The sequence below is a fragment of the Haliaeetus albicilla genome, chromosome Z (genome assembly GCF_947461875.1).
Source record: "Haliaeetus albicilla chromosome Z, bHalAlb1.1, whole genome shotgun sequence".
Lineage (NCBI taxonomy): Eukaryota > Metazoa > Chordata > Aves > Accipitriformes > Accipitridae > Haliaeetus > Haliaeetus albicilla.
In genome coordinates, this window is record NC_091516.1 from 10,910,425 (window position 1) to 10,936,320 (window position 25,896).

The 25,896-nt window shown below is 36.5% G+C and overlaps 1 protein-coding gene across 4 annotated transcripts in view; it reads left to right on the forward strand.

Moving 5' to 3' along the window:
• Positions 1 to 25,512, forward strand: part of NLN (neurolysin) — a 43,573-nt gene extending 18,061 nt beyond the window's left edge. For 2 of the 4 annotated variants that reach the window (XM_069776571.1, XM_069776570.1), the window contains exons 4-13: positions 2,430 to 2,537; positions 4,035 to 4,137; positions 4,863 to 5,023; positions 6,440 to 6,575; positions 14,369 to 14,735; positions 16,106 to 16,307; positions 19,356 to 19,542; positions 20,848 to 20,976; positions 21,463 to 21,599; positions 24,989 to 25,512. In XM_069776571.1, the coding sequence (XP_069632672.1) occupies positions 2,430 to 2,537; positions 4,035 to 4,137; positions 4,863 to 5,023; positions 6,440 to 6,575; positions 14,369 to 14,735; positions 16,106 to 16,307; positions 19,356 to 19,542; positions 20,848 to 20,976; positions 21,463 to 21,599; positions 24,989 to 25,123 (1,665 nt within the window). In that variant the 3' untranslated portion in view covers positions 25,124 to 25,512. The remainder of the gene's footprint in view (positions 1 to 2,429; positions 2,538 to 4,034; positions 4,138 to 4,862; positions 5,024 to 6,439; positions 6,576 to 14,368; positions 14,736 to 16,105; positions 16,308 to 19,355; positions 19,543 to 20,847; positions 20,977 to 21,462; positions 21,600 to 24,988) is intronic. The other 2 variants (XM_069776572.1, XM_069776573.1) reach the window with 2 other exon arrangements.
• Positions 25,513 to 25,896: the final 384 nt, after the last annotated feature.

Below are 25,896 nucleotides of genomic sequence, written 5' to 3' on the forward strand. Positions count from 1 at the left end.
TTCCTAAAAGAATCCTTCTCTTAGCTTTAGAAGGAGCTAATATTCATTGCATTTAAGGGCTTAAAATTAGTGTTTGTGAATTCCCATCTGCCTAAAGTCTTTGCTAGGTTTGGGCCCAGGAGATGACAGTTCCATGTGCCCAATGGAGGGGCTGGGAGATCCCACACAATACCTGAATAAGTCAGTGACACTTTTCACAATCCTCTGTCCTTAACTGTGACTGTAATAAAACCAGTGTCTTTTTATAGAGTTTAGAGTACTCAATTTTTTTTTCTCAGCCATTCTGGTTTTGAGCCTTGCAGCACAGTTAGCACAATATAAATGTTCATGTAGTGACTATATCTGCATTTTTCACCTCTACCATTTTGCAGTCCTGTTTTTTCTGTCACACTGGCCTTAGGTCAGAAAAAAGAACCCTGGAATTGTGTGTTGTCCTGTGGAAAAACAATATGTGAAAATTCTGATCATTACAAATATTTTTGTACTCAATATCACAGCATTGATGCTCCTAGCATAAATATGCTCCAAGCAGTGCTTGGTAGCATAAAGGGAGTATTCTTTGCCAGAAGCAGAGCAGGAAGCCTGAGTGTTGTAGGGAGTAGGGTAATAGCATTCTTTTATCTTTGTGTTGGGAAATATTCTGTGTGGCTTGCCTTTTGCAGTTATCACAAATGAGAATGGAGATGTGAGGTTTGACTTGGAGAGGACAGAGGGCATGATTTTCTTCACTCACTTTCTTCCTCAAAAGAGATTTCCACTTTTTACATCCTTTTATTTAAAACCAAACCAAACAAAAAAAAAAAAAAAAAGATGGGTGAGTGCTGCAAAAGAATTGTAGCCATGCTGAAGGGTACACCGTGCAATCACATGGCTGAGTCACCATTGACTTTAGCTGTGTGGTGACCTATAGTAGTTAGATCATCCTTTCATGAGTCTATGGATTCTTTTAAAAATTACCTGTAAACAGATAAAATTAAAAACATGCATCGTTCATGGGAAGTATTAGTATCGGAAACTAAGTTAAATGTGCCTATTGCTTTAGAAAAGTTAGCTTATCGGAAAGTGAAGTGATTGTTGTCATTTTTTTTCACTGGACCTTGAAATTCTTGTGTATAGACTATTGGTATATGCACAAAAGTTTTAGGCACAATTGTACTAGTGCTTAGCAGTCCTGCTGTAGCACAATGCTACTGGGACTTGTGACTCTTTGCAGAGTGAAAACAAAGCTAAACCATTCGAAGTTCTTTCATGGTTCTAAAAAACAATTTCCACTGATACTTTTTTTTTTTTTTGTAATCCTATTTGCGGGGCACTGGTGGGAGTAGGCATTGTTTATGTGTTGTTGTGTAGATTATTTTTAAGTGACAGTTGGGAAAGTATCTATTTCAGAGCTTTTATTCTTTCTTATTTTCTCTTGGAATACGACTAGGTTCCTGTCTCTTATTTTTTCTGTTTAAGGAAGAGAGGTAATTTGCACTGGCAGGTCATTAGTTGACAGCTGTACACAGTTGTGTAACTCTTTCATAGAATTTGCATGTTTCAACCTCCTTACTTTTCAGAGGTGCTAGTCAAGAATTAATTGTATGTAGGTAAGCTGATGAGAGAGTTGTTAAGACAAGTCAGAGCTAATTCCAACAGCTTCATATTTAAAGGTGAAATTAAAAAGATTATTCATTTTTAAGAAGGACTGTAAGTTAATATGTTTTTTTTTTAAATGTTCACTTTTAGATGAGGGGAAAAAAATTAGAATGTGTACAGCATTATTTTCAATTTGGAACAAAATGGCAAGTTTCTGAATTAAGCAGTTATGCTGAAGTCATTTGAAGGAAGACCCTCACAGGGCTGATCCATGGTCTGTTACAACCAGTATCTTGTCTCTTAATGTTGATTGCTTTAGGAATGACCATTCAAGAATCTTCGTAATGGCATAACCAGACATAGAAATACCATTTTATTTGTTGTCACTGATTGATTTCTTATGAAAGAGAAGATGTATGTGTTCAAATTTTATGCCATCTGATAACCTTCAGTGACACATCTAATCTTTTGGGGTTTTTTAATCCTTCTAAGTTTTAAGGTACAGTGTTACCCTATAGCACTGATTTACTTCAAGTATGTGTAAGAAAACTATCTCTACAGGAAAATTTTGAGTGCGCTGTACTGTAACTAAAGGGGCTTGCCATTATGACAGCATGTAAATGTGCCGGGATACTTGGTAAAAGAAAATTATTTTAAAACCATGCTACATCAATATAAGAATACTGTTGTATAAGGTAACTGTTTTTGGCAAGTCCTACACACTAAAATCTGGGATGTTCCTTTTTTACTATGGTGGTGTTCTTTAGAACAACTCTGTTCAGACCTTTTTAATGCTTGGTATGTTTCTTACACCATGTCGTAAATTCAGTTATTCTGTACTGTCATTTCAGCAAACCTGCGATCTTGAAAATGTAAAGCCTGAAACAAAGAGATATCTGGAGAAATCAGTTCAAGTGGGAAAAAGAAACGGACTCCATCTTCCTAAAGAAGTGCAGAATGTAAATATGGACTATTAGTTTATAAAGCAAAGGTGACAAACTGTCCAAGTGATGAAGTTATGGTTGTATAGCTGTACCAAGCATATATTTGAACTTCAAGCTTTTGGGCCTGCTTGATTACTGCTCTAATCTTAAGTGTTCTTAGTTCCAGATCCATCCTTTAAACTTCAGTCACCTTAAGGGTTTTAAGTTAATCTGACACCCACAGTACTTAATGGATAGAGGTGGTATGCATCACCTCTCTTAGACTTCCAGACTAGAAGCAGCCTATCTGGAAGACTTTTGTTATGTATTCTGATTACAGAGAATGCCTAAATTAGATAGATTTCTAGCCAAGAGACCTCAAAAACATTACTTGTGAGTCCAAGCTTCAGAAGTTTGTATAACTGTTACAAAGACACAGCTATTTTAATTTCAGTTATTAACCAATGCTGTAAAATGTTTCCAGGATTTTAGCATTTTGACTAAAAAACACTTGAGGTAGCTTAAAGGGAGCGCAAGCCACGCTGAGAATTTTGGCTCCATTTAGAGAGGATTTACCAAGCATATAAAAGCACTTGTCACTTCTGAAAATCATGAAGTAAAATTGTCAGCATCTGAGATGCTGACATAATTATCTTTAAATTCTGAGTGATGTTGTATAATAATCTCGATTTATGACTCTTGAATACACTTCACCCTTTGTAGAAAATAATCATTCTTCATCAACATCTTCAGTTAGTGAGAACAGTTTCCTGTTTATTTGCATTGCTCAAGGGCAACTGATGCCTCTAAAGGAGTTTTGAAATACTTTATAAGGAAACAATAGTTGAATTACATTGAAGTAAACACTTTTCTAATCATAGTCTCTGCCAAGTTTTGTATTTGGTGTGTATTCTTCTACTGGTAACTACTGTGTTCATGTGAACTTGATAGCAAGGGGTAGAGACATGCTATGAGATATATAAGAAAATGTTTCAGGTGGATGAATATCAGGATTATAAAAAAAGTTTTGGAATGGTCCTGTCTTGTGTGAGTATTCTCTTCTTTTTGTCATGCTTATATAACTCCAAAGGACTGTTTTTCAATAGGTTGCATGCATTTTTACTCCCTTGATTCTTATTGATTTTAGTGGATATTTTTACCCTTAAAATTGTAATTTAAGATTTTCAAATAAAAGAAAATAATTGAATGTAGCACATAATGCTGTTCAGAGAATGTGTTTATGTGTTCAATCCCCTCTGAGTTGAGAACACATTTGAAAAGTTGTCAGAACAATAGCCAGGACCGAGGGTTTGTTGGCAACAATATTGCTCAGGACCAAAAGAAAGATAAAAGGGAGGCTGAGGGAGAGTGACGTATGACACTACCTGCAGTGTGTTACTTGCTCAGTGCTGGTAATCATTGTTGGCTAGTAGAGAGCCTAGCTGGAAAAAGTAAAATACTATTCATGTGGAGGATAGTAAATGCAAGTTTGATTTTTGTTTTTCTACTAAGTTCAGTTTATGCCTGATACAGGAAATAAAGACAATGAAGAAAAAATTGAGTGAGCTGTGTATAGACTTTAACAAAAACTTGAATGAGGAAAACACATTTCTTCTATTTTCTAAGGAAGAACTTGGTGAGTAGTATGCTTGCTCTTCCCATTTCTTCAACCTTGCAGTTTTACTGGAGTAATCATTTTTGGCCCAGTGAATGATGGTTAGATCAAGTGAAACTCTTGACTGTTTTCCAATCTTTTCTGTTTCCTTTTTAATCCTTTACCAAGGTCAGTTTAGAATTACCCTTTGCAGGTGTTTGATTTCTTCATAGATTTGTGCTTCCTGAAGTGTTTGCCATGCATCAAGTTCGCATATCTGTCCTACCTTTTTTTTTTTTTTTTTTTTTAACTTTACTCTTCTCTGCTTCTTTTCTGAGTTCTCCACCATCAGGCAATCTCCTGTGTATTATATTCATTGCAATTATTGGAAAAACTTTTCTGTCTGGCAATATATTTTAGCTACTTCAATCATTTAAACTGATCTAGAGATTTTATGTAACAGAGAATTTTGGGATTCATTATCTGAAGGGTATGGCATAAAATGTGCTTTAATAAAACCAGTGATTTTATTTTTTTATGTCATAGTCTGTTTTTATCTGGTAGCCTTACATATATTTTTTTATTATTATTTTGCTTGGTTGTGATTTGAAAAAGTTTTAGTAAATAGTTGTAAAAAGAGGGATTATATTTCCATGGAGATTTCTGATGTCAAATTAGATTGCTGCAGAACAAATGCAACAATCTCACAAAAAGAGAGGGGAGTAAGTAATTCTGGTAAACATTGTTTATTAAATTGTGTTCTATAGAAGGCCTTCCTGATGACTTTATTAAGAATTTAGAGAAGACTGAGGAAAACAAATATAAAATTACTTTAAAGTATCCCCACTATTTTCCTGTCATGAAGAAGTGCTGCATTTCGGAAACCAGGAGAAAAATGGAATCTGCCTTTAACTCGAGGTGCAAAGAGGTATGTCGTATATTGACTGTTCTACAGGGTGATGACAGAGTTGAAAAATGGAGCTACATATTCAAATGTTAGATTTGAGTTCTATGTATTGTCTAGTACTATGAAATCAAAACTTATCAGTGTGATCTTTAACTGTTCCTTGCTCCAGTTTATTGTGATGTCTAAAGACCCTAGAAGTTGATGATATGCCTCTGTGTGTGTACATATCTTAAAGTTTCAGTGGTGCTGTAAATAGAAATAGGATTTTGATCTTTTGCCAAATTTCCCTACAGTGTTCTGCAGCTGCTTACTGGCACTTTCCTCCCAGAGAAGGATTTCTGACTGTAGCTTCTGTAGTACTTTGGGATTCTTCAGAATAAGAAGGGTTATTTAAGCACACATTTTAATTATGAAATACAGGTGATTAAATGTGAAATTAACACATTGCATATTGATAAGAATTTCAATTAGATTTTTAGAAAAAAACTGATTTTTATAAAAGATTCATTTAATTTTCTGAAAAATAGCCAGAAACATGCCTTATAAAAAGAAGAAATAATTTCACAAATAATTTGTTTGATACTGATGAGACCAGGCACGTAGATAGGTCTAAAATAATGAAAAAGTATGGAAAGGATAGAAGTGTCATTCAGGCAATTGTACCAACCATTCATTAGAGAACAATGGCAGAGTTGAGCTTTTGTACTTGAAGTGCTAGGAAATGTGAAGAGTACAAGATAGAATAAAAGGGCACCAAGAACTGAAAACTCTGCAAGTCAGCACACTTAAAGGGATTTGCTGTTAAAACTGTGGGACAATCTTCAAACCTAGTGCTTGAAAAAAAACGTTTTTCCATGAGAAATCACACTTTTCCAGGACAGGAGGTTAACACAGTTACATTTTCAGCTTCTCAAGTATCCTCCACCGCATTTAGGTCAGGGCCTGGGGTTTTTGTGTTTCAGATCTTTTTCTCTGACTGCTTTTGTCAGTGGCAAAAGAGGCAAATTTGCAAACAAGCTTTGAATGTTGGCACAATAGCTTTGCAGTCTGCCTTCACCACTAACAAGCAATTAAGCCTGCTGTCAGCCATTTCCCTGTTATCTTTCACATTTAAATAATTGATAAAGGAAATAAACTCTTTGCAACCATCAAAGATTTGTTATTATCCTAAAAGGAAATGATATATATCTTGATTAATAAAAAAAGATAATAGGGAGAGTAATGACTGACTAGAAAACTAGCTAGTGGCAATCAAATACTGTGACAAAAAAAATTATAAGAATCTAGCTAGACTTACCTTACTCTACATTTATATCTTAAAGTGTTTCATTTTAAATGTTTGTTATTTCTTATGATTACAGATATTATTCAGGTAATTGTTTTGATAACATGCGTTTTCTGGTTTCACTTTACAAATTTGCCTCCTTTCTTTTTTAGGAGAACACAAAAATTCTTCAGGAACTGCTTCCAATAAGGGCAAAAGTAGCAGAGCTTCTTGGTTATAATACACATGCCAACTTTGTCCTGGAGGTAAACACTGCAAAGAGCACAGATAACGTAACAGCCTTCTTAGGTTTGTTCTTATTTGTAAACAATACTTTCATATTTGGTGTGGCAACATGACTCCTCAGCCAAGATAAATTTAAATACATAATTGGGTCACAGTGTCCGTCATGTTTAGATAGAAAAGGAACTCTCTGTTGCCTCTGTTCTGGCATTTATTTTTTTTTAGACCATACCTGTACAAATGCAATTGCTCCAAAACAGGGAAGCACAAGACAAAAATCTGAAAATAACGACTTTGTAACAGCCCATATAGGTAGGCGGTTATGTCTTTCTCTGCCCCAAAATGCAGTTATTCTACTCTGGAACCAGAATAACATGTGCAGCCTAAGCAATTTTATCAGTTCAAGAGGCTGCGTCATAGTTGCAGCTTTTCATTCCCTTAGGTCAGCTGCAATTTTTTGTGCATCTGTAGCCTTAGTGTCTTCTTCCAATACAACTGCATTAAGTATAATGAAAGATTACAGTATGTGATGATGCAACTTCCATGAGCTGAATTAAAAAATTAAATCTGGAATGATTATATCTGGAATTCAGAAGCCCTCTAATGGAATTCAGTCTGAAAACAGAGATATCTTGAAAATTTTAAACTGAGCAGTTTATGAATTTATAGTCATCCTGTTGACCTCAGTGGGCCTGCTCTTGTGCATAGAGTTAACCTCTACTTTCTGGAATTATATAATTCCACAAAATAGTATGTCTTCCTTTATTAATGTGTCCCAACACCACTTAGGATTGTATATTGATATATCCTATAAATAAAGCCTTCAAAATAGTTTATTACAGCAATAAAGTCTGTTTGGTGGTAGTGTTATTAAGATGTTACATGATTATATTCATTGATAACAATTTCCCCCCTTTGAGACTTGTGAAGTCTTAACATACTTCTACAAGTCTCATTTTCTGTCTCTTATCATTAATACATACAATTGAGATACCTGTCTTACAATGATACTCTTAAGACATCCAAACAAAATACAAACAAAAATCACTGTATCAACCAAAATGATTAGGTTCTGTAGTAAACTCTATAACAATCCAGTCAGGGCGAATCTAAATCCATGCAGGATTTTATTCAACCACCCTGTCTCCATTGTCTCTCTTACATTTCTACAAGATTACTTTACCACTGGACTGTGGATTCCAAGGGGTATGCAAATCCCATTTAATACCCCAAAATCTAGAAACTCCTTGTACTATTTCTGCAACAAAATGGGGTCCTTTATCAGAAGAAATATCTTGTGGAATACCAAACCTAGGGCTAATTTCTTTTAATAAGGCCTTAATTACTTCTCTAGCCTTGTTGGTACAACATGGAAAGGCCTCTGGCCAACCAGAAAAGCTATCTACTATCACCAATAAGTATTGGTATAAATTACACCTTGGTAGTTCTGTAAAATCTATTTGCCAGTATTCCCCAGGAGTTATACCTTGTTTCATAACTCCTTCTATAAACTTCTTGGTAATTTTTGGATTATTAGCACAACAAATACTACATCTTTTAACTATGATATCTGCTAGATTTTGCATTTTTGGTCCTATAACATATCTTTTGGCAGTCAACACCAATGCACCTGCTCCTGAATGTGTTTCTTGATGCAATCTTTTAAGTAGATTTTCCATCATCTTTTCAGAAATTGCAATTGTTTTAAAAGTGTCACCCGCCATCCCCGATCATTTTTAGAACAATTAGATTGTTCTGCCAATTGATCTTTCTCAGTATACTGTGGAGACAGTATTCTAAATGAGGTGCTGGAATTAAGGCTTCTTCAAATTTTGGCCCTTTTAGAGCTGCTTCCTTTGCCACTTGATCTGTTTTTCGATTTCCCTTTATAATATCACTGTTCCTTCATTGTTGGGCTTTATAATGCATTATTACAGCTTCGTTCAGCTGAAGAACTACCTGTAAAAGTTTCATTATTTCTTCTCCGTATTTAATTGGGGTTCATTGCGAGGTTGAAAGTCCTCTTTCTTTCCAAATTGCTACGTGTGCATGCACCACTCCAAAAGCATACTTAGAATCAGTATATATATTGACTCTTTTTCCTTGGCCAAGTTCCAAGGCTTGTGTTAATGCTACCAATTCTTGCTTTTGGGCAGAAGTGTTATTAGACAGAGATTTAGCTTCTAAAATTTGAGTAGATGTTACCACAGTATATCTAGCTTTTAGCCTTCCTTTCAATACAAAACTGGTCCTATCAGTAAATAGCTCCAACTCCGCATTAGGCAAGGGTTCATCCTGCAGACCATGTCTAGTGGAATACACCTGTTCAATAGTGATCAAACAGTCATGATGCATCATTATTACTTTGCTATTGTTCTAGCTCTTTAGCCAGTATGTTACCGAACAAGGTGGAGCTATTCTTGAATCCTTGGGGAAGAACAGTCCAACATAGTTGCTTCTTTCACCCTATACTTGGATTTTCCCACTCAAAGGCAAAGATGGCCTGGTTTTCCTTATCCACAGGAATACAAAAGAAAGCATCTTTTAGGTGTCCAACACTGTAAAATCCAACACTGTAAAATAAGTATTAAGCAAGGAGAGTGTATGGATTCAGAAACACAGGGTAGACATCTATTGTCCTCACATTCATTTCTCATAAATTCTGTACCAGTCTATACTCTGAAGAACGAGGTTTCTTTTACAGGTAAAATTGGAGTATTATATTCTGACTGGCATTCTCTTAACAGCCCATATTCCAAAAAGGAGCTTATCATAGGTTCTAAAGCCCCTATCTAAGCCCCTTTTGGGCTTCTAGCTTAATAGGCTATTGTCTTTTTCTTACTAGCTGGGCTCCCAGTTTAAGTTCAGTCATTATTGGAATTACATTCTTCGCTCGTCTGGGTGTCTTTGTTGCCCATACCAAAGGTATAACTGTGTTTAGTACTTCTTCTGGAATATTCGTTTCTTCACCAGGATTCTTTTCAGTTATTAAACATATTTGGGCTTTCCAAGCCATCTCTGGAGGAATATGCAACTGAACGGAGTCTTCAGAAAAGGTTAGTTGTGCATTCAACTTATGAAGTATGTGCCATCCAAGCTGTGGAAAGGGGCATTCTGGCATACAGGGAAATTCATGAGTTAATTTAGTATCACCAGTTGAACACTCCATAGCTTTTAAAAATGGTCTTAAGGTCTTTTTCCCTGTTGCACCAACAACATTTATTTTAGTTTTACTTAAGGGCCCCTTACAACTAGTTACTACAGAATGTGTGGCTCCACTATCAACTAAAAAAATCTATTATCTCATTCCCCAGCTTAACTGGAACCAGAGGATTGGCTGGGGAGATTTTAATAGATTCCTCTGGTCCCTTCAGTGTAACCTGATTTCTGTCATTAATTCAATAGCCTCCTGTCCTGGTTTCAGCTGGGATAGAGTTAATTGTCTTCCTAGTAGCTGGTATAGTGCTGTGTTTTGGATTTACGATGAGAAGAATGTTGATAACACTGATGTTTGCAGTTGTTGCTAAGTAATGTTTAGTCTAAAGTCAAGGATTTTTCAGCCTCTCATGCCCAGCCAGCAAGAAGGCTGCAGGGGCACAAGCAGTTGGGAGGGGACACAGCCAGGGCAGCTGACCCAAAGTGGCCAAAGGGGTATTCCAGACCATGTGATGTCATGTCTAGTATATCAACTGGGGGGAGGGAGGGTAGGGGGATCGCCACTCGGGGACTAACTGGGCGTCAGTCAGCAGGTGGTGAGCAATTGCATTGTGCATCACGTGTATATTCCAATCCTTTTATTATTACTATTGTCAGTTTATTAGTGTTATCATTATTATTATCAGTTTCTTCTTTTCTGTTCTATTAAACCATTCTTATCTCAACCCACAAGTTTTCCTTCTTTTCCTGATTCTCTCCCACATCTCACTGGGTGGGTAGGAAGTGAGTGAGTGGCCGTGTGGTGCTTAGTTGTTGGCTGAGGTTAAACCACAACACCTTTTCTTTCCTCTTTCCCTGATAGAGAGATTAGGACATTTCTTTTTCCAATGTCCCTCCTGTCTACAATATGCACGTTGATTTGCTCCTAAAGGGGTGTTGTAATTTTCTCTATTGTAGCTTCCCTGTCTTCTTCTCCTTCCTTGAAATCCACCTTTTCCACATCCCTTTCCTTGCGTTCTACTTCTCCCATCATTTAGGGCAGCTAGTAGGGGTGTCTGGATTTTGGCCCATCCTTGTTTTTCCTTCTCAGCCTCCTCATCTCTATTACTGTATGCTTTATATGTAATGGATAATAACTGTGAAATTGTCATTCCATCTGCCCCTTCTATTTTTGTAGGTTTTTTTTCTAATATCTATCACAGCTTGACTGATAAACAACATATTAAACAACTTCAAATTACTGGGATCTTCTGAATCTAAATCAGTCCATTTTTGTGCCACTTCACACAATCTCTCATGGAAAGCAGAAGGGGTCTCTTTATCCCTTAGTCTGTCTTCATATAATTTGGATAAATTTTTAGGTTCCTGTACACTGTGTTCAATTCCATATAAAACAAATTTTCGGTACTCTCTTAGTCTTTCCGTTCCTCCCCCCATATTAGGGTCCCAATGAGGATCTTCTTTTGAGAGGTAAGTGTTCATATTAGGTACTCCCCCATGCCATTGGGTCACTCCTCCAGCTTTTTCTAAAACTGTTCTTCTTTCTTCAGTAGTGGACAAATATTCTAAAAGGGCCTGTATATCTCCCCAATTATGAGTCATCATCACAGTTTTGATAGTACTATGCATCCCTTCAGGATTGCTTTGATATGATCCAACCACCTGCTTCCAATGTAATAAATCAGAGGTTGTAAATGTACGTGTACATATACTGGTGTTCCTTCTGGTCCCACCAGTTGTCTAAGGGGACCCTGCACTACAGGTTTCTGTTGTCTTGTTCTTCCTGAGACTGGACTCATATTATCGCTTTCTTCATCACTCGAACTATTTGCCTCTGAATTCTTAGGGGAGGATACTAGTAATTGTACATCCTCTTCATTTTCTACAGTGTCAGATTTTCCACTCCCACGTTCAGTACAACAATATTTAGTTCCTTTTTCTTTTTTTTCTTTCAATGCATATGTAGCAATTTGATGTTTAGAATGTAGTAACCCACATTTCTTTCAAACATCCCAATCATTTCTCAAAGTAAAGAATAAATCAACATAAGGTACCTCATCCCATTTTTCAGTCTTACAACAAAACAACATTAATTGTAATATTGTATTATATTTCAAAGATCCATTTTCTTATCACTTCTCACCATCCTCTAACTGGTATTGTGGCCACCACTGATTTCAATAACATTTTAATTTATCTCTTGTCAGGGCATCCCCACCAAATTTATTCCAATTCTTTAGGATGCATCCTAAGGGAGAGCAGGAGGGTACTTACTGGGAAGCAGTAGCGCCCATTTTGGTACCGAAAAGAATTTACGAGGGACGTCTCCCTTCATCTTCTGCTGTGTATCCTCCTTGATATGTCTTATGCAGAATCCAGTTTAACCAAATGCTAACCAAACAAGGGACATCTCCCTTTGTCTTCTGCTGCATGTCCTCCTTGATATGTCTTATGCAGGATCCAAATGCTCACTGCTTTTCTGTAGTCTTCCTCTCCCCCCTTTTTTCTCATATTCAAAAAAATACCTCTTTTCAGTAGCATTGCACCATTGTGTTGCTTACCACCCGACCACAGGAGAGGAGCCAATGGAGTCCCTGATCAACAGGTCAGCGTATGCTGGAGTCCACTCAGGTCTCTTCTCCCTGTCGGATGCGGCAAGACAAACCGGGCAAGGGTGTCAGCGCAGTCCCATCTGGGTCGCCAGAAAACTGTTGTCCCACAAACGGGGTTCGTTTACCTGGTGTGCAAGCCAGTAACACAGAGTCGAGGTATTTTCCAACTAATTTCATTGATGCACATGAATGGGTGCCTGTCTCAAGGCAGCACACCCTTGTCTCAAAAATTCTCATATTTATACGCTTAACTGATACATATTCATTGTTATTTTCCTTAATGATTGGCTCTTTCTTCTTTGCCCCTCATGTAAATTAGTGTGCAGACTCTGTCTTCTTCCTTCACTGTCGTCTTTTAAGTAGGTGGTATCATTTGAGTAGGTGGTCAATGAGTCAGTGGTCACGATCTCCCCCTGTAGGAATTACCTTTTACCTACTTCTTCCCTAATCTTGGTAGTTCCAAGTGGTTCTTCAAGGTTTATTGACCAGATCACAATCCAGTACCTTTTCTGGCATAAACATGAAGCCCCATTGTCTAGTAGTTAGTTCCTAAACCCTAAATCATGTCTAGTTATTGTTTCCCTATTTTAAATATTAACTGATGGGGGTTGTACACAGGACTTCAGCAGCTCCCTGGTTATTCCAATCATATTACATGTATTAACTAATAACAGTAGTGGGCTTTTGTGTCCATACATCAATAAAGATGTTCAAATGCGCCTCTTCCTTGAACTGTAATTCTGTCGTCTTTCTCCTGTTATGGTGTGAGCTCAGCTCCATATTTGGCAATACCAATTATCCATATGTTTGTCAATGAACTTACACTTAATTTTCATTTATAATTAAACGTTAGAATTACCTGATTTTTTTAAGTGTACTTAAGTAGTTTGGACTGTTTTCTATCCATTATTCTTGTAATTCTAAATGCGCTTATATAATACTGTGTTTTTTCATGTTCTGAAGCTGACACACCTCATAATTTAGCAGTTATTGTTGTGACTTTAACTTTTAAAAGTATGAGATCATATACTTTTCTATGCATAAATATCATGTTTCAAAGGAAAAAGTTCATCAAATTAATTGTCAGCTTTCATTTAATTCTTTTGATATATCCTTGGCTGCAAGCATGACAGTATGTTTTGCTCTGCTTTTTTCTTGCATATTCATGTTTTAAATCAATGTTCATAAGCTGATCTTATGGCTAGGAAGAAAAGCATTCTGCCCTATGACATACTCTGAATTTATATGAGCTGCAAACAGTATTTCAGTCATGTAAATACATATAGGGCCTTATAGCCTACCTAGAAACAGGACTGGCAATTCCTAAATTTTACACTCTAGATACCAATAGTGAACATTAACCTGAATTCTTAAGGAAGAAATAAGTGTCTGGTAGTCCAGAAATACTTACAGGAGAATAAGTACTGTATGTACTTCATAGGAGTTTCAGTAAGCTTAAATATTTTATATTCAATATATTGGATTAATAGTGCTATGACCCTTTCTTGTCCAAGAAAAGCGGTATTGGAAAAAATAGGGATCATAAGAGATTAATGTCCTGTGGCTTTGGGAGTCTAGAAGCTAGCCATCATATAGGCAAGAACTTTTTAGTCTCTTGTTCTTTTATAGGACTTTAGCTAGAAGTAGATAATAATCTGTTTTGAAAAGTCTTGGAAGAAAAAGTAGTGTTTGAATTTTGTGTTGCACTTACAGTAACTAATAGTAGTTGTAGTCTTTGGCTGTTTCTGCAGAAACATGTCAAGAGAACTGAGATTACATGAGGTAAATTCAAAGGCTTCAAGCAAAAGCATCTAGCGTTACTTTCCATTGCTGATGTCTTTGAAAAAGTCTAAATTTACCAAAACCCTTCACAGTACTGCTAGGCCTATGTGGACTCCTGTATTTATAGCATGCTTGCAATTAAAACTCACTAAGACAGGAAAACAGACTGTTTGCTTGCTGTTAGTCAACAAATGGAAAACTCTAGCATCCAGTCTTGGGGCATGTGCTTAAAGTTGTGAGTGTGTTTTATAGGAATACACATTACAGTAAGGAACACAGAAGTTGATTCCAAGGCAATCTTTGTTTCAGATGATTTGAGTAAGAAGCTAAAGCCATTGGTTGAGGAAGAAAGAGAATTCATTTTAGATTTGAAGAAGAAGGAGTGTAAGGAAAGAAACTTTGATTATGATGGAAAAATCAATGCATGGGATCTTCATTACTATATGAACAAAACAGAAGAGCTGAAGTACTCCATAGATCAAGAAAAGCTGAAGGAATACTTCCCAATTGAGGCTGTTACAGAAGGCTTACTGAATATTTACCAGAAGCTGCTGGGACTTGTATTTGAACAAGTAGAAAGGGCTCATGTTTGGCATGACAGCGTTACTCTTTATACAGTAAAGGATAATTCAACAGGAGAAATGTTAGGGCAGTTCTATCTGGACCTTTACCCCAGGTAATTATGACTTAGTGTTTTACTTATGTGTTTAAAATGGAATTGGTCTTGGTGGGTTGCTGGTGTGGTTGAAATTAAATGCATTTGGAAGTAAATATTTGTCCCACTGGTGAGACTATTACTGTGTTCATGAAGTTGTCCTCTGGACTGTTTTCAGACTGTTTATGCTTCTTTCTCTTTTTTGCAGTACCACTGTGTTTCCTGCTTATCTTCAGTTTATGAAGCATTATTACTTTATTCATTTCTGAAGTATTGCTGTCTAGTCAGTTGTCCATAATTTTTTGCCTCTCTGAACTTTTCTCCTTCCTCTAATACTGTGTTTTACTTTTCATTTATGCTGAACTGTTATGCAGTCTGTTCAGATCTGTTCAGATCAATTATATTCCTACCTGCCAAGTGTTGCTGGTTTCTCCCAGTTCTTTACACTTTATGTGTGTACTTTGTACCCTGTTGTCCAGACTGCTAAAGAAACTATCAAATAGATTAGGACCAAGAATAGACCCCTGTTGAGCACAGGTTGACGTCTGTAGCTCTCCATCTCTCTTTGTAGCTATTTATAGCATCATCTGTGTTCTGTCAGAGATTAGGAGACTAGACTGATTTGACAAGATTTATTCTTAGCTAGTCCTTTTTGACTGTTTCTCACTATTTTGTTTGTGTTTGGGTTTTAATTATTCTTTAGCAGTTTATAAATTGGCTGACACCTTTTATAAATATAAACTGATTTAAGGCTTCTCTGGGTTAAGAAAATTAGGTTAGTCAATACAATAGCACATAAATTGTGCTTTTTAAGACAGGCACAAGTTATCTTTTTCACCTGTTTGCCTGCTCCCCCCTTTCTGCATATCATGTGAATTGCTGAAGCTATTTGTTAGTAAGACTATTCTGACTTAACTACCAAGTTAACTACTCAGGTTTAGGGCAAAAATTTCAAAATCATTTTTCTTTAAACTTTTGCATCACACTGAAAATGCAGTAAACTGTATTATTTCCTGTAATAAAAGAAAAAGTTCTGCTTCAGAGGACAGAACCTAGTCCTTCCTGTTACAGCAGCAGTTTAAAATAGACTTGACATCTAAAGTATATATACTTTCAGTATTTGAGTAAAAATCAGATTCTTGTAAATGCTGCTGTGAATCATGTGAGTTAAGTACTGGGTGTTTTTCCCCCTTGTGCTCTTAACAGGATCTTAAACTTAGTGAGTCTCAGAAATCATGAAAAGGTGTAATTTCTTTATGTAAAGCTTTAAAGAGTCAGATAAAAAATAAAAAATCAATCTGACTGATTGTCCCTGTTCTGGAATAGGCTTTGCCATTCTGGTGAGCAGACTTGTGGTTTGAAGATAGTGTCTGATATATTTTTTTATGCAGAGAGGGAAAGTATGGGCATGCAGCATGCTTTGGTCTCCAACCTGGCTGTCTTCTCTCTGATGGCAGCAGAATGATGTCTGTAGCTGCTCTGGTAACCAACTTCACAAAACCAGCATCAGATCACCCATCATTGCTGCGACATGATGAAGTAAAGACTTACTTTCATGAATTTGGTCATGTAATGCATCAGATATGTGCACAGGTTAGTGACGTTTCAATTCCAGTGTAAGACTTCTTCACTGTCTCAAAGCAAGGTGTAAGTCTATTTTGGTGGTTTCTAATTTTAATAAAGTACCTATGCAGTTTTTTGGTTATTTTTCAAAGTGACAGGTTGGGGGTTTTTAGCTTTTATTTGAAACTACAGCAATGAATACACCCTCTTATGAAAAAACTGTTCATATGAACATATACTTTTGCCTTTGCACCATGCAGATACCTGTGATGAGTGAATAGATCCATGTGTAAGGTAAAGAAGGTGCTCAGTAGTGGCTTCTGTTACAGCTGTCAGAGGGCTTTTTATTACTTCTAGTAGCATGCCAGATACTAGAAGCAGAAAAAGGTTGCTGTACCTGGGAATGCAAATAATTTGTGAATCCAGATCACCTCCAGTTTTTTAACACTTAGTACTCTTGAGACCTATCACTCTTGGCATCAAAAGCCTAAAACAGGTCTTGCCTGAGCTATTTTATTTTCTGCTCTCCTATCTGACAGTCAGGGTCCTCAGGATGACCAGAAAGCATTGAAGCTAGTCTGCAGATTTTGCATCAAGATGTCAATAAAGTTGTAAAATTGCTGGTTCCGTTTTTACCTACATGTAAAACTGATTCCGCCGGATGATAAATCTATTATTGACCTAATGAAAATTTTACGTTTCAGAGAGACAAGTCTCAGTACTCATTCACCAAAAATTTTGCTTAATTATCTCAAATCCAGAATTTGTGTAGCACTGCTTTCATCTTCTTTATAAACAAGTACCAAATAATAAAATCAGAGAAATATGACACATATTAGATTTTAATTCTTGACCTTGATCCTAGAGGCTAGGACTGCAGAATAAAGAAACAAAGTCATAGAAATCTGTATACTAAATTCAAAATTAAACAAATTATGTTGAAGCAAACTTCAGAACAAGTAGCTAGACTGGCTGAGATATTTTTGCATCATGTTGAAGGTAAAAATATAATGATTATTTGATCATCTTCACCATAAAACAGGTGTTTCTGAGGTCAAAAATTGAGAAATATAACCTGTACTTTCTTTTAAACTACCTAGAAGGTGTGTATAAATGGGACACATTCAGCATTCGTACAAAATTGACCACAACGTTTTGATAACCAATGAGGATGTGCCTGAGTGTTGCAGAGCCCCTTCTGGGCAGCCCAAGCCAACAATTCCAATGCATATGTACTTCACTTGCTGTGGAATTGCCCACAGGTCAGGGAGGCCTGCTTTCCAGTTGTCTCTCCTACTGCTGACGTGGTTTCCGTGTGCATAGCTACAGTGCTTGCTGCTGTTGTATTTTATGTAAGTTGTTATTTGCACACCTGCAAAAAACTTGCTAGTCCTACATAAGAACACCCTGTCCTCTGGGACTTGTGTATACAAAGCACTATCTTGTTTCATATGATGATTTGTTTAAGCATGTTAAAACTTGACATTTAAAGGGTATGTGGTCATCAGACTGGGTGGGAATCTGGGAGCTGCTGGTAAAGGTCAGCTTTTGGCAACTGATACTCCTTGTAATGTACTGGGGGTGTGCTGGAAAGCGAGGTGTCAGGGCAGGGAAGAGATCTGTTTGTGCTGTTAGGGAGGGAGAGCTATTGAACCAAATGTCTTAATATTTTTTGTTAGCATGGTGCACTTGTGTATGGGTAAATGAGGATATCTGAGGGCCATAAACCCTTGCCCTCCTCTTGCCTTTTGTTCTAGTTACTTCTATCACCATTTCTTCCCATATGATGCTTCCTAGCTTTTCTTTATAGCTGCTATTCAGCAAGTACAGTAAGAAGGGCCAGCTTGCTACAACTATGGATTTGAGTAACCCACAAGTGTGAATAAAGGCAAATATCTTCTCCTTTTCTGCTCTTCTTCTGAAGACACGAGAGGAAGATGTATGCATGTGACTTAGCTGTCAGTTCAATGTTAAGTCCTATATTATACATGCTTTTTTTTTTTGTAACCCTGCAAGAAAGTAAGTTCAAAAGCCAGTACTCCTGTGGGCATCTATTCCCTGATGGAGGATGAAACTTAAAAATAGCTACAACTCTTAAAGAGGGCATTTAGGAAACTGGGAATTCCCTTTTACTTTTAGCACTTGAAATGTTTTGTTAGAATGTTGCTGAGAAGGGAAGAGTAAGAAAATTGGGTTGGTGAGAAGAGGTAGGCTTATTACAGGACAAGTGTGGAGTGAGATAGAATAATTTCTGTTGGCATTTGAACAACTGTCTTTCAAAAGTTACTTTATTTTTAGGAATGTTTTGGGTTTGGAATATATTTTAATTAAGATTTTTAACTGTACAAAGATTTTCTTCAAAATTAGTATCTGAGGGGGCTTTTAAAACATGAAGTGGTTGATAATACTAAAGTAAAAAATAAAAAGCTCTAATGTGCTTGGCTTTCAGAAGGAAGATTCTTCTATCAGTGATTTGAGTGTCAGATCTGGAGACCTTTCATGGATAAAGTTGCTAGGATTCATTTATTTCAGGCCATGTATTACCGGCTCAAAAAATTGTGCTATATGTTAACCATATGCCTTAAGAATGAAGACAGTTAGGACAAAGCTTAATAGGATAAGTTGGTCAAGTAAAATCTTTGTATGGTGCAGTAGACTGTAATACAACAACTATTTTGTAAGTGTATAATTGGACTTTATTTTAGTTTGGGGTAGTATAACAAGATTTTATAATGATTTACAAATTATATCATTGTCATAAGACAGCACGGAAACATTTTCATTGCTGTCATAATCTAAAAGGTAAAAATCAATAATAATAAGAAAACTGAAGTACTGTTTCACACCAGCAGAGAATGCAGTAAATAACTATTGAGTACTTTATTTCATTGCTTGGTGATAGTCTTATATCTGAATTTTTGCCCTCCTTTCTTTAAAATGAATTTTGTTGTTATCATTGACGTGTTCAAATGATTCCTTTTGCTGTGATTAACACTGAAATTCTGACATGTGAAAGTTTATATTTTGCTAGAATTCTTGGCTTCTATTTTTGTTTAACACAATGGCTTTTCCTTTTAGACTGATTTTGCTAGGTTTAGTGGAACTAACGTGGAAACAGACTTTGTAGAAGTACCTTCACAAATGTTTGAGAACTGGGTGTGGGAAAAAGAACCTCTACAGCAAATGTCAAGACATTATAAAGATGAGAGCCACGTTGGAGTTGCTCTCCTTGAGAAACTTGCTGCCTCTAGACTGGCTAATACAGGTATATCTCTAAAAATGTATCATTTAAAAAATTGGTGGGAAACATTAAAGACAAACATAATAAGCCCATTACATTTCTTCTGTGTGTACACTTACCACTGTCTTTCTGGGTTGATTTGTGTGGGTCCCACCACTAATTAAGGCTATGATGACAGATACCACTATTTGCAGGAACAGTAGCAGCTCTGATTTTCCAAGCTACCCACAGGACTAAAATACCTTTGCATTCCTCTCCATGTGACTTTTTTACCTACCAACTTTTCTTATTTAAAATTGGGGGTGGTGGGGAAGATCCTGGGTTTTCTGTTGTTTTTTTTTTCTGGTAGCCCAGGGCAGGCACTGTGAATGAATGCAATATCAGATTTTCTACATGTATCATCTACATTTGATTTGCATGTGACACTTGACAGACATGAAAGTTGTTTGCTAATTTACTGAACATACAGAGCATATCCCACACAGAAGTGTTGTAGCCCTGCATTGCTCAAACAGCCTCTTAACTTCTCAATCCAGAAACTTAAAATCCATGTTCTCTACCCTCCCGGCAGATATACTGCCTTCCCAAACTAAGGTCCCAATTCTCTTCTCCTTCCACGTCTTGTACCACTTTACATGTATCTCCAAACTGAGACTGTAATCTCATGTCATTACTTATCATCTCATTGTTATTCTGTCACTCTCAGCCCTCTGTCCCTGTAATCAGGACTCCCCCAATATCATAGTCTTACCTGTTTATGGTACAATTTGTCATTAAGCCACTGCTGTTTATTTCATACTGCTTCCCTATGCTGAACAAGAAGTCCTTGTCCTTCTGGCTTGTACAGGCACTGTAGCTACATAAGCATTTTGTCTGAGTAAAAGTTCATATCTTGTAGCTTCTTCAAAAAAGGCTTACAGCAGCACAGCAGCAGTTCTTGCTGTTCTTTGAAGTGTCTTAGGATAGATATACTTACTATCATCTGTGCAAGCCCTGAATGAAATGGTATACTGGAAGTAAAGACAGCTGAAAACATAATTTTATATACTGAAAGTTGCTTTTATAATACCTGCTTTATTTTGGTTTTCATCTGTGAGGAAAATGAGGTTTGAAAAGAAGGAGGTCATAATGACAATTCCTTTATTAAAAATATGTCTCTCAACTTTTTATAACTGAAGCAATTCAGATGGAAATGACATAACACCAAATTTTTTTTCCATGATTAACATTCTAGTAGTTTAGGATGCATGTTCAGATCTTTGAGTGAAAGGTGCTAAAGAAACTCCAGCTACTTTGATGCTAGTTGATTAAATGTTCTTACCCAATTAGGCCTTTTAACCCTCCGTCAGATTGTTTTGAGCAAAGTTGACCAGGCACTGCATACAAAGCCATCTGTTGACCCAGCAGATGAATATGCTAAATACTGTATGGAGACTCTAGGAATTCCTGCCACCCCAGGTATGTCAGTATGAAGCTTTTATAGGGCATGTCCAAATGGTTTCGTTAAACGCGCCTTTCTTTCCCAATAATGCGCGGCATAGAAAAAACTAGAGTTGTTTATAAAAATCTACTTTATGAAGCCAAAATAATTACTTTGAAACTTGGGGTAATCTTAATCGTCTCTTCTGAAGGAAGATTAAGGTAAATATAAAACTTAACCTTTTGCAGGTTGTATTTTATGGTGACATGATGTGAATACCACTTCAGATGTTTGGTCACGTCTGTGTTGGATGTGCAACTAGTCTAAAATGGGAAATTGAGTTTCCTTTGTAGTCAACAGAATACGGCCAATACTTTGAGGCATACTTAGACCCTTTATGTTAGAAGTTTCAAAGTAGTTGATATAAATTCCTTATTAATTTACTATTAAAATTGAAATACTGTATACATCAAACAAATAACTGCATCTGATTTAAATAAATTAATGTTAATCTACTTTTCAAGGAACAAACATGCCAGCTACTTTTGGACATCTGGCAGGTGGTTATGATGGTCAGTACTATGGATACCTGTGGAGTGAAGTGTTTTCCATGGACATTTTTTATAGCTGCTTTAAGCAAGAAGGAATAATGAATCCAAAGGTAGGTGATGAATACTTTTTACCGAAGACTTTTGTTGCACTCTGTCTCTGAAACCACATTTATTGCAACCATGAACCATAGGTATAACATCTCAAGTACTTCTTCTGTACCTGTCAAGTTCAGATCAACAACAAAAAGGTATAGAAGTAACTTAACTACTTTAGAAAATAATCTTAAAATTTCCAAGAGCACTTGGATTTTAATATAATTGTTACAGTCATATATTTAATATTATATTATGACACTTTAAAGACATTGTGTTGCATTGACTAATGCCTTCCTCTAACTTTAGACTGAAAAAAAATATTCCTCCATTGCAAAAGCAGATGCATATTCTTCTGCTGTGAAAGCTGTATGATAATGGTGCTCTATTTCTATTAATAGTACCTCAAGTGTGTGATACTTTTATGTAGTTATTATTTAGAAAACTGAATTTATTTTGAGCTTTCTTTTTCACAGCACAGCATAACTTGCCAATTTTTTCCTCTGTAGTTTTTCTCCCAAGCGGCTTTTGAAGTTCAAATCATTGACAAGTTCTAGATTTACTGGCCTTCTTTACCCTTGTGCAATTCTTCAGCCTCTTCTGTCTCCAGTGGAAAGAAAGGATAGTTAGTGATGTGGTTAGTAGTCCTGCCAATTCTGGCAATCTTTTTTATTTTTCAGAGATTGTAGTGTTAGACTTGTGAGTTGAGATGCTGCATTTCTATCATTGGAAAGACCTTTCAGTTTTCCTGATCCTCTCATCTGTACTCTGGATTCAGCAGCCAGCACTAGTTCTTCCCTTCAGTAAATGTATACAAGAGAGAAGTAAAGGAGAGGGTAGAGTAGAAAGTGCTTGACTTCCGTGTTCCTCTCCTGGAATTTGCCTTCATTCCTCCCTTTCCTTATCACAGCAACCAGAACTTCTAGAACTGTCCCTCCCTCTAGAGGGTGGAGAAACAAGATTAGACTTTGAGCAGGACAAAGAGAGGAGTCCAAAGAGGAGACAGGGATAGGGACTAGAAAACCGAGACAGTGGTTAGGCCACTGGATTTTATTAAATCCAAAGGGGTTTTATGAAGAAAAGCAGCAAACTGAGTAGTTTGAGAGGAGAGGTGATGAAAGATTTGGAGGTCAAGACTGACTTTGAAGTGCTAGGGATTCATGACAGGTACATGTGAGAATAAGCATACCTGCTTATTCAATGGCAATGTTGTCACTCATAAATAAAAGCAGGAGAGAAGAAATGGCAAGTTAAATGAGAGAAGAAAATAACTTTTTAATAAAATGCTGTTCATGTGGATCTTAAAAGTGGCATTTGGGGAGGGGTCTGACTTGCTGGTTTTTTTAAACTCCTAGCAGTTGGGAGAGATGGATAAGGGTGCTAGTGCCAGACTTGTGGGACTTTGTGTCCATTCTTTGTTCTGACACATGCACACCGTTCCAGTGTTATCACAGACTTTTCTTCTGTTAGCTTTACTCCCTACTCTCAAAACTCTTTTCTGAGTGATTGTATAGTCAAAACCCTAAGCTATGGTTTGCCAGAATTGCTCTGTGACCTTTACTTTTCCTGAGGGATTAAAGTGCCTTTTATTCTGATTTTTTTGGTGGGGATTTTTGTTTTCTTTGTCTGTGTATAGGAGGCTTTGAAAATAAGTGAATTGTACCAGGAGTGAATATTTGCTGTGGTTCAGCTACAAGGCAACTAGTGCCTCTTTTAATGTGAAGCCTGCTATCCAGGCTAAAGAGTGAGGAACAAAAATGATTATATATGTGTGTTTGTGTGTATGACTCACTCTCTAGCATATATGTGCACGCACACACTTTGCTTGAATGCTAATATAACTTCAGGGGTAACTGTGGAGAGTTTCCCTCTCTCTTCAGAGCAATGCTATCTTCTCAAATTGGTTCTCTTTCAACTTGCTTTCATTATTTGCATTCCATGTAAGTGTAATAGAGTTCCACAGGATGGGACAAACAAAATAAAAAAATACTAGATACCAATATGATTTTTGTAGTTACTCATATTTCATTATATCTACATTTAGACTACTCTTCAGAACAGCAGGAAAGGAAAATATTTATGGTATTACAACTAGAGCTTTTAGAAATTTGGCTTACCTCTTCCTGTTAGAATAAAACCTCCCTTCCTGTTTTGAGCAACAGTTATAGAAACTAGTTTCAGAGACTATATCTATAAAAGCTCTTCAGCAAACACTTAACTCTAACTTAATTGGCTGTCATGCTCCTTAATTCTTGCACAGTATCTGAAATATCCTCTGGTCTCCCTAGAACTGAGCAATGCTCTGGCTCTGGAGAGACAACAGGAAAGAAAGACTCAAGTCTACTCAAATAATGCTTTTAAACTACAAGGAATAATATCTTCATTTGCTGCTGATGTTCAGGAAACTAGCACAAATAGTGAATTATAAGCCATGCTTCAGTGAAATTTTTTTTTTTTTTCATTTTAGTTTTTTCCAGCTGTAATTCAGACAATGAGATTGGTAATGCAATTAAGTCATGCTTGTTTTTGCAGTACAGCTATCAGGAAGCAGTGTGGTCCTGTAATCTCATAGCTTTGACATGGGGTGGAAGTATATATGTGTATATACAGTGACTAAAAGGAAGAACATTGTTTTCTTCAGTGTCAGAAGCATCTAGGACATCTGCATGTGAAATAATATTTTCTAATTCATAATCATGTCTCAGAAGCCCAGAACTTTCCAGATGTGTTCTTTAAAACATGACTTGTTGTTAAGAAAGTCCTCATTACTTACTATTGTCTCAGAAGCTTGGTTCATTCTTTTTAAAGGAATCCATTCCTTCCGAAGTAATGTTTCTTCCTGAAGATAAAACCTGAGTGACGTCTTCATTACTTTAAGATACTTTAATAAGAGAGTTAGATGTGTTTGTATATATTATATATACTACTATACGTATGTGTATATGTGCAATGTCATTCCTCAGTGATACATATATCTCTGAACTGTCATCTCTGTTCTCCAAACAGAGATTCAAGAAAGAGAAAACATCAATTAAGTGAGAATGGATGTTAGGTTCCCTTTTCCTGCCAGTCAGTCATGTGGATAATCCATCACTGAAGACCATGTGGAGGTTGTGTGTGTGTTATGCTTTATAGAATGTCTTCCAGACAAGTTGTGGTTGCAGCTTCCAAAACAGTGTAAAACCACAAGAAAAATGGTTTCTTTGAGAATAGGTTAAATTTCTGCTTTCCTGAGTTCTTCCAGCAGATCTAAATTATACTTGTGGTGTATTATGATTTGGTATTAAGAAATTCTGGAAGGAGGGAAGGTTTTAATCATGAGTAGGTTTTTAAATAAGCAACAATTACAGAAAAGAAGCAGTTTGCAAGATAAGAAATGCTAACATTCTGCTTTACCTTTTATCAGGCTGGGATGAAATACAGAAACCTCATTTTGAAACCTGGAGGATCTTTGGATGGGATGGATATGCTACAAAATTTCTTGGAGCGTAAACCAAGCCAGAGAGCTTTCCTATTGAGTAAGGGATTATGTGTTCAGTAAAATTGTGGTTCCTTTGTAATGGCATATAAGTATGGAATGAGCTAGAAATGTCAGTGTATTTCACATCATAACTGTATATCACTCTAGGGAAACTGGTTCACTTTTTGATGATTTTTTAAAATTGTTTAAATAAAAATGTCATTTTTTAAAATTGCATAGGACTGCAAAATTCAACACATCAGGGAAAAAAATTCTGAGATGTGCAGAAGCTGAGGAATTTGGATGGTAATTTTTTTTAATTGTTATGAAATAATACTAATCAGTATGGGGAGTTGATGCCATGTTTCTCTTTTAATAGATGCATTTAAACTTTGTCTTGTGAACAGATTTTAAAACTGGAGGGGAAAAAAAGGACACTACCAGCAATAAAAGAAACAGATTCATTATTATTCTGTGTTCTTCTATTGTATTGACGGCTCACCAATGTCTTTGATGGAGGGGAAGTGTGTTTGATTTCATCACGGTTTGGGTTGAGTTCTAGCTTCCTGACAAATTTCCTGAGAACCTGTTCCAGACAGCTTTACAGCAGAGATGCTTGTGTGATACTTTTAGCCTTCATTCTGATACCCATTAAATTCTTGTAACATTTATAAACTTATACAGGATAATTGAAAAGAAAACAAACCTACCATTTGAGCTACGACTTTCTTCCCTTCATTGAGGAAAACCAGCCAAAGTCTATGACCTTGGCAGTTCTTCCACCACGTTTTTGTTGATGATCACAAATGAGGTCTTTGTTTTCCAAACTGTATCAACATCAACACCAAAAAGTT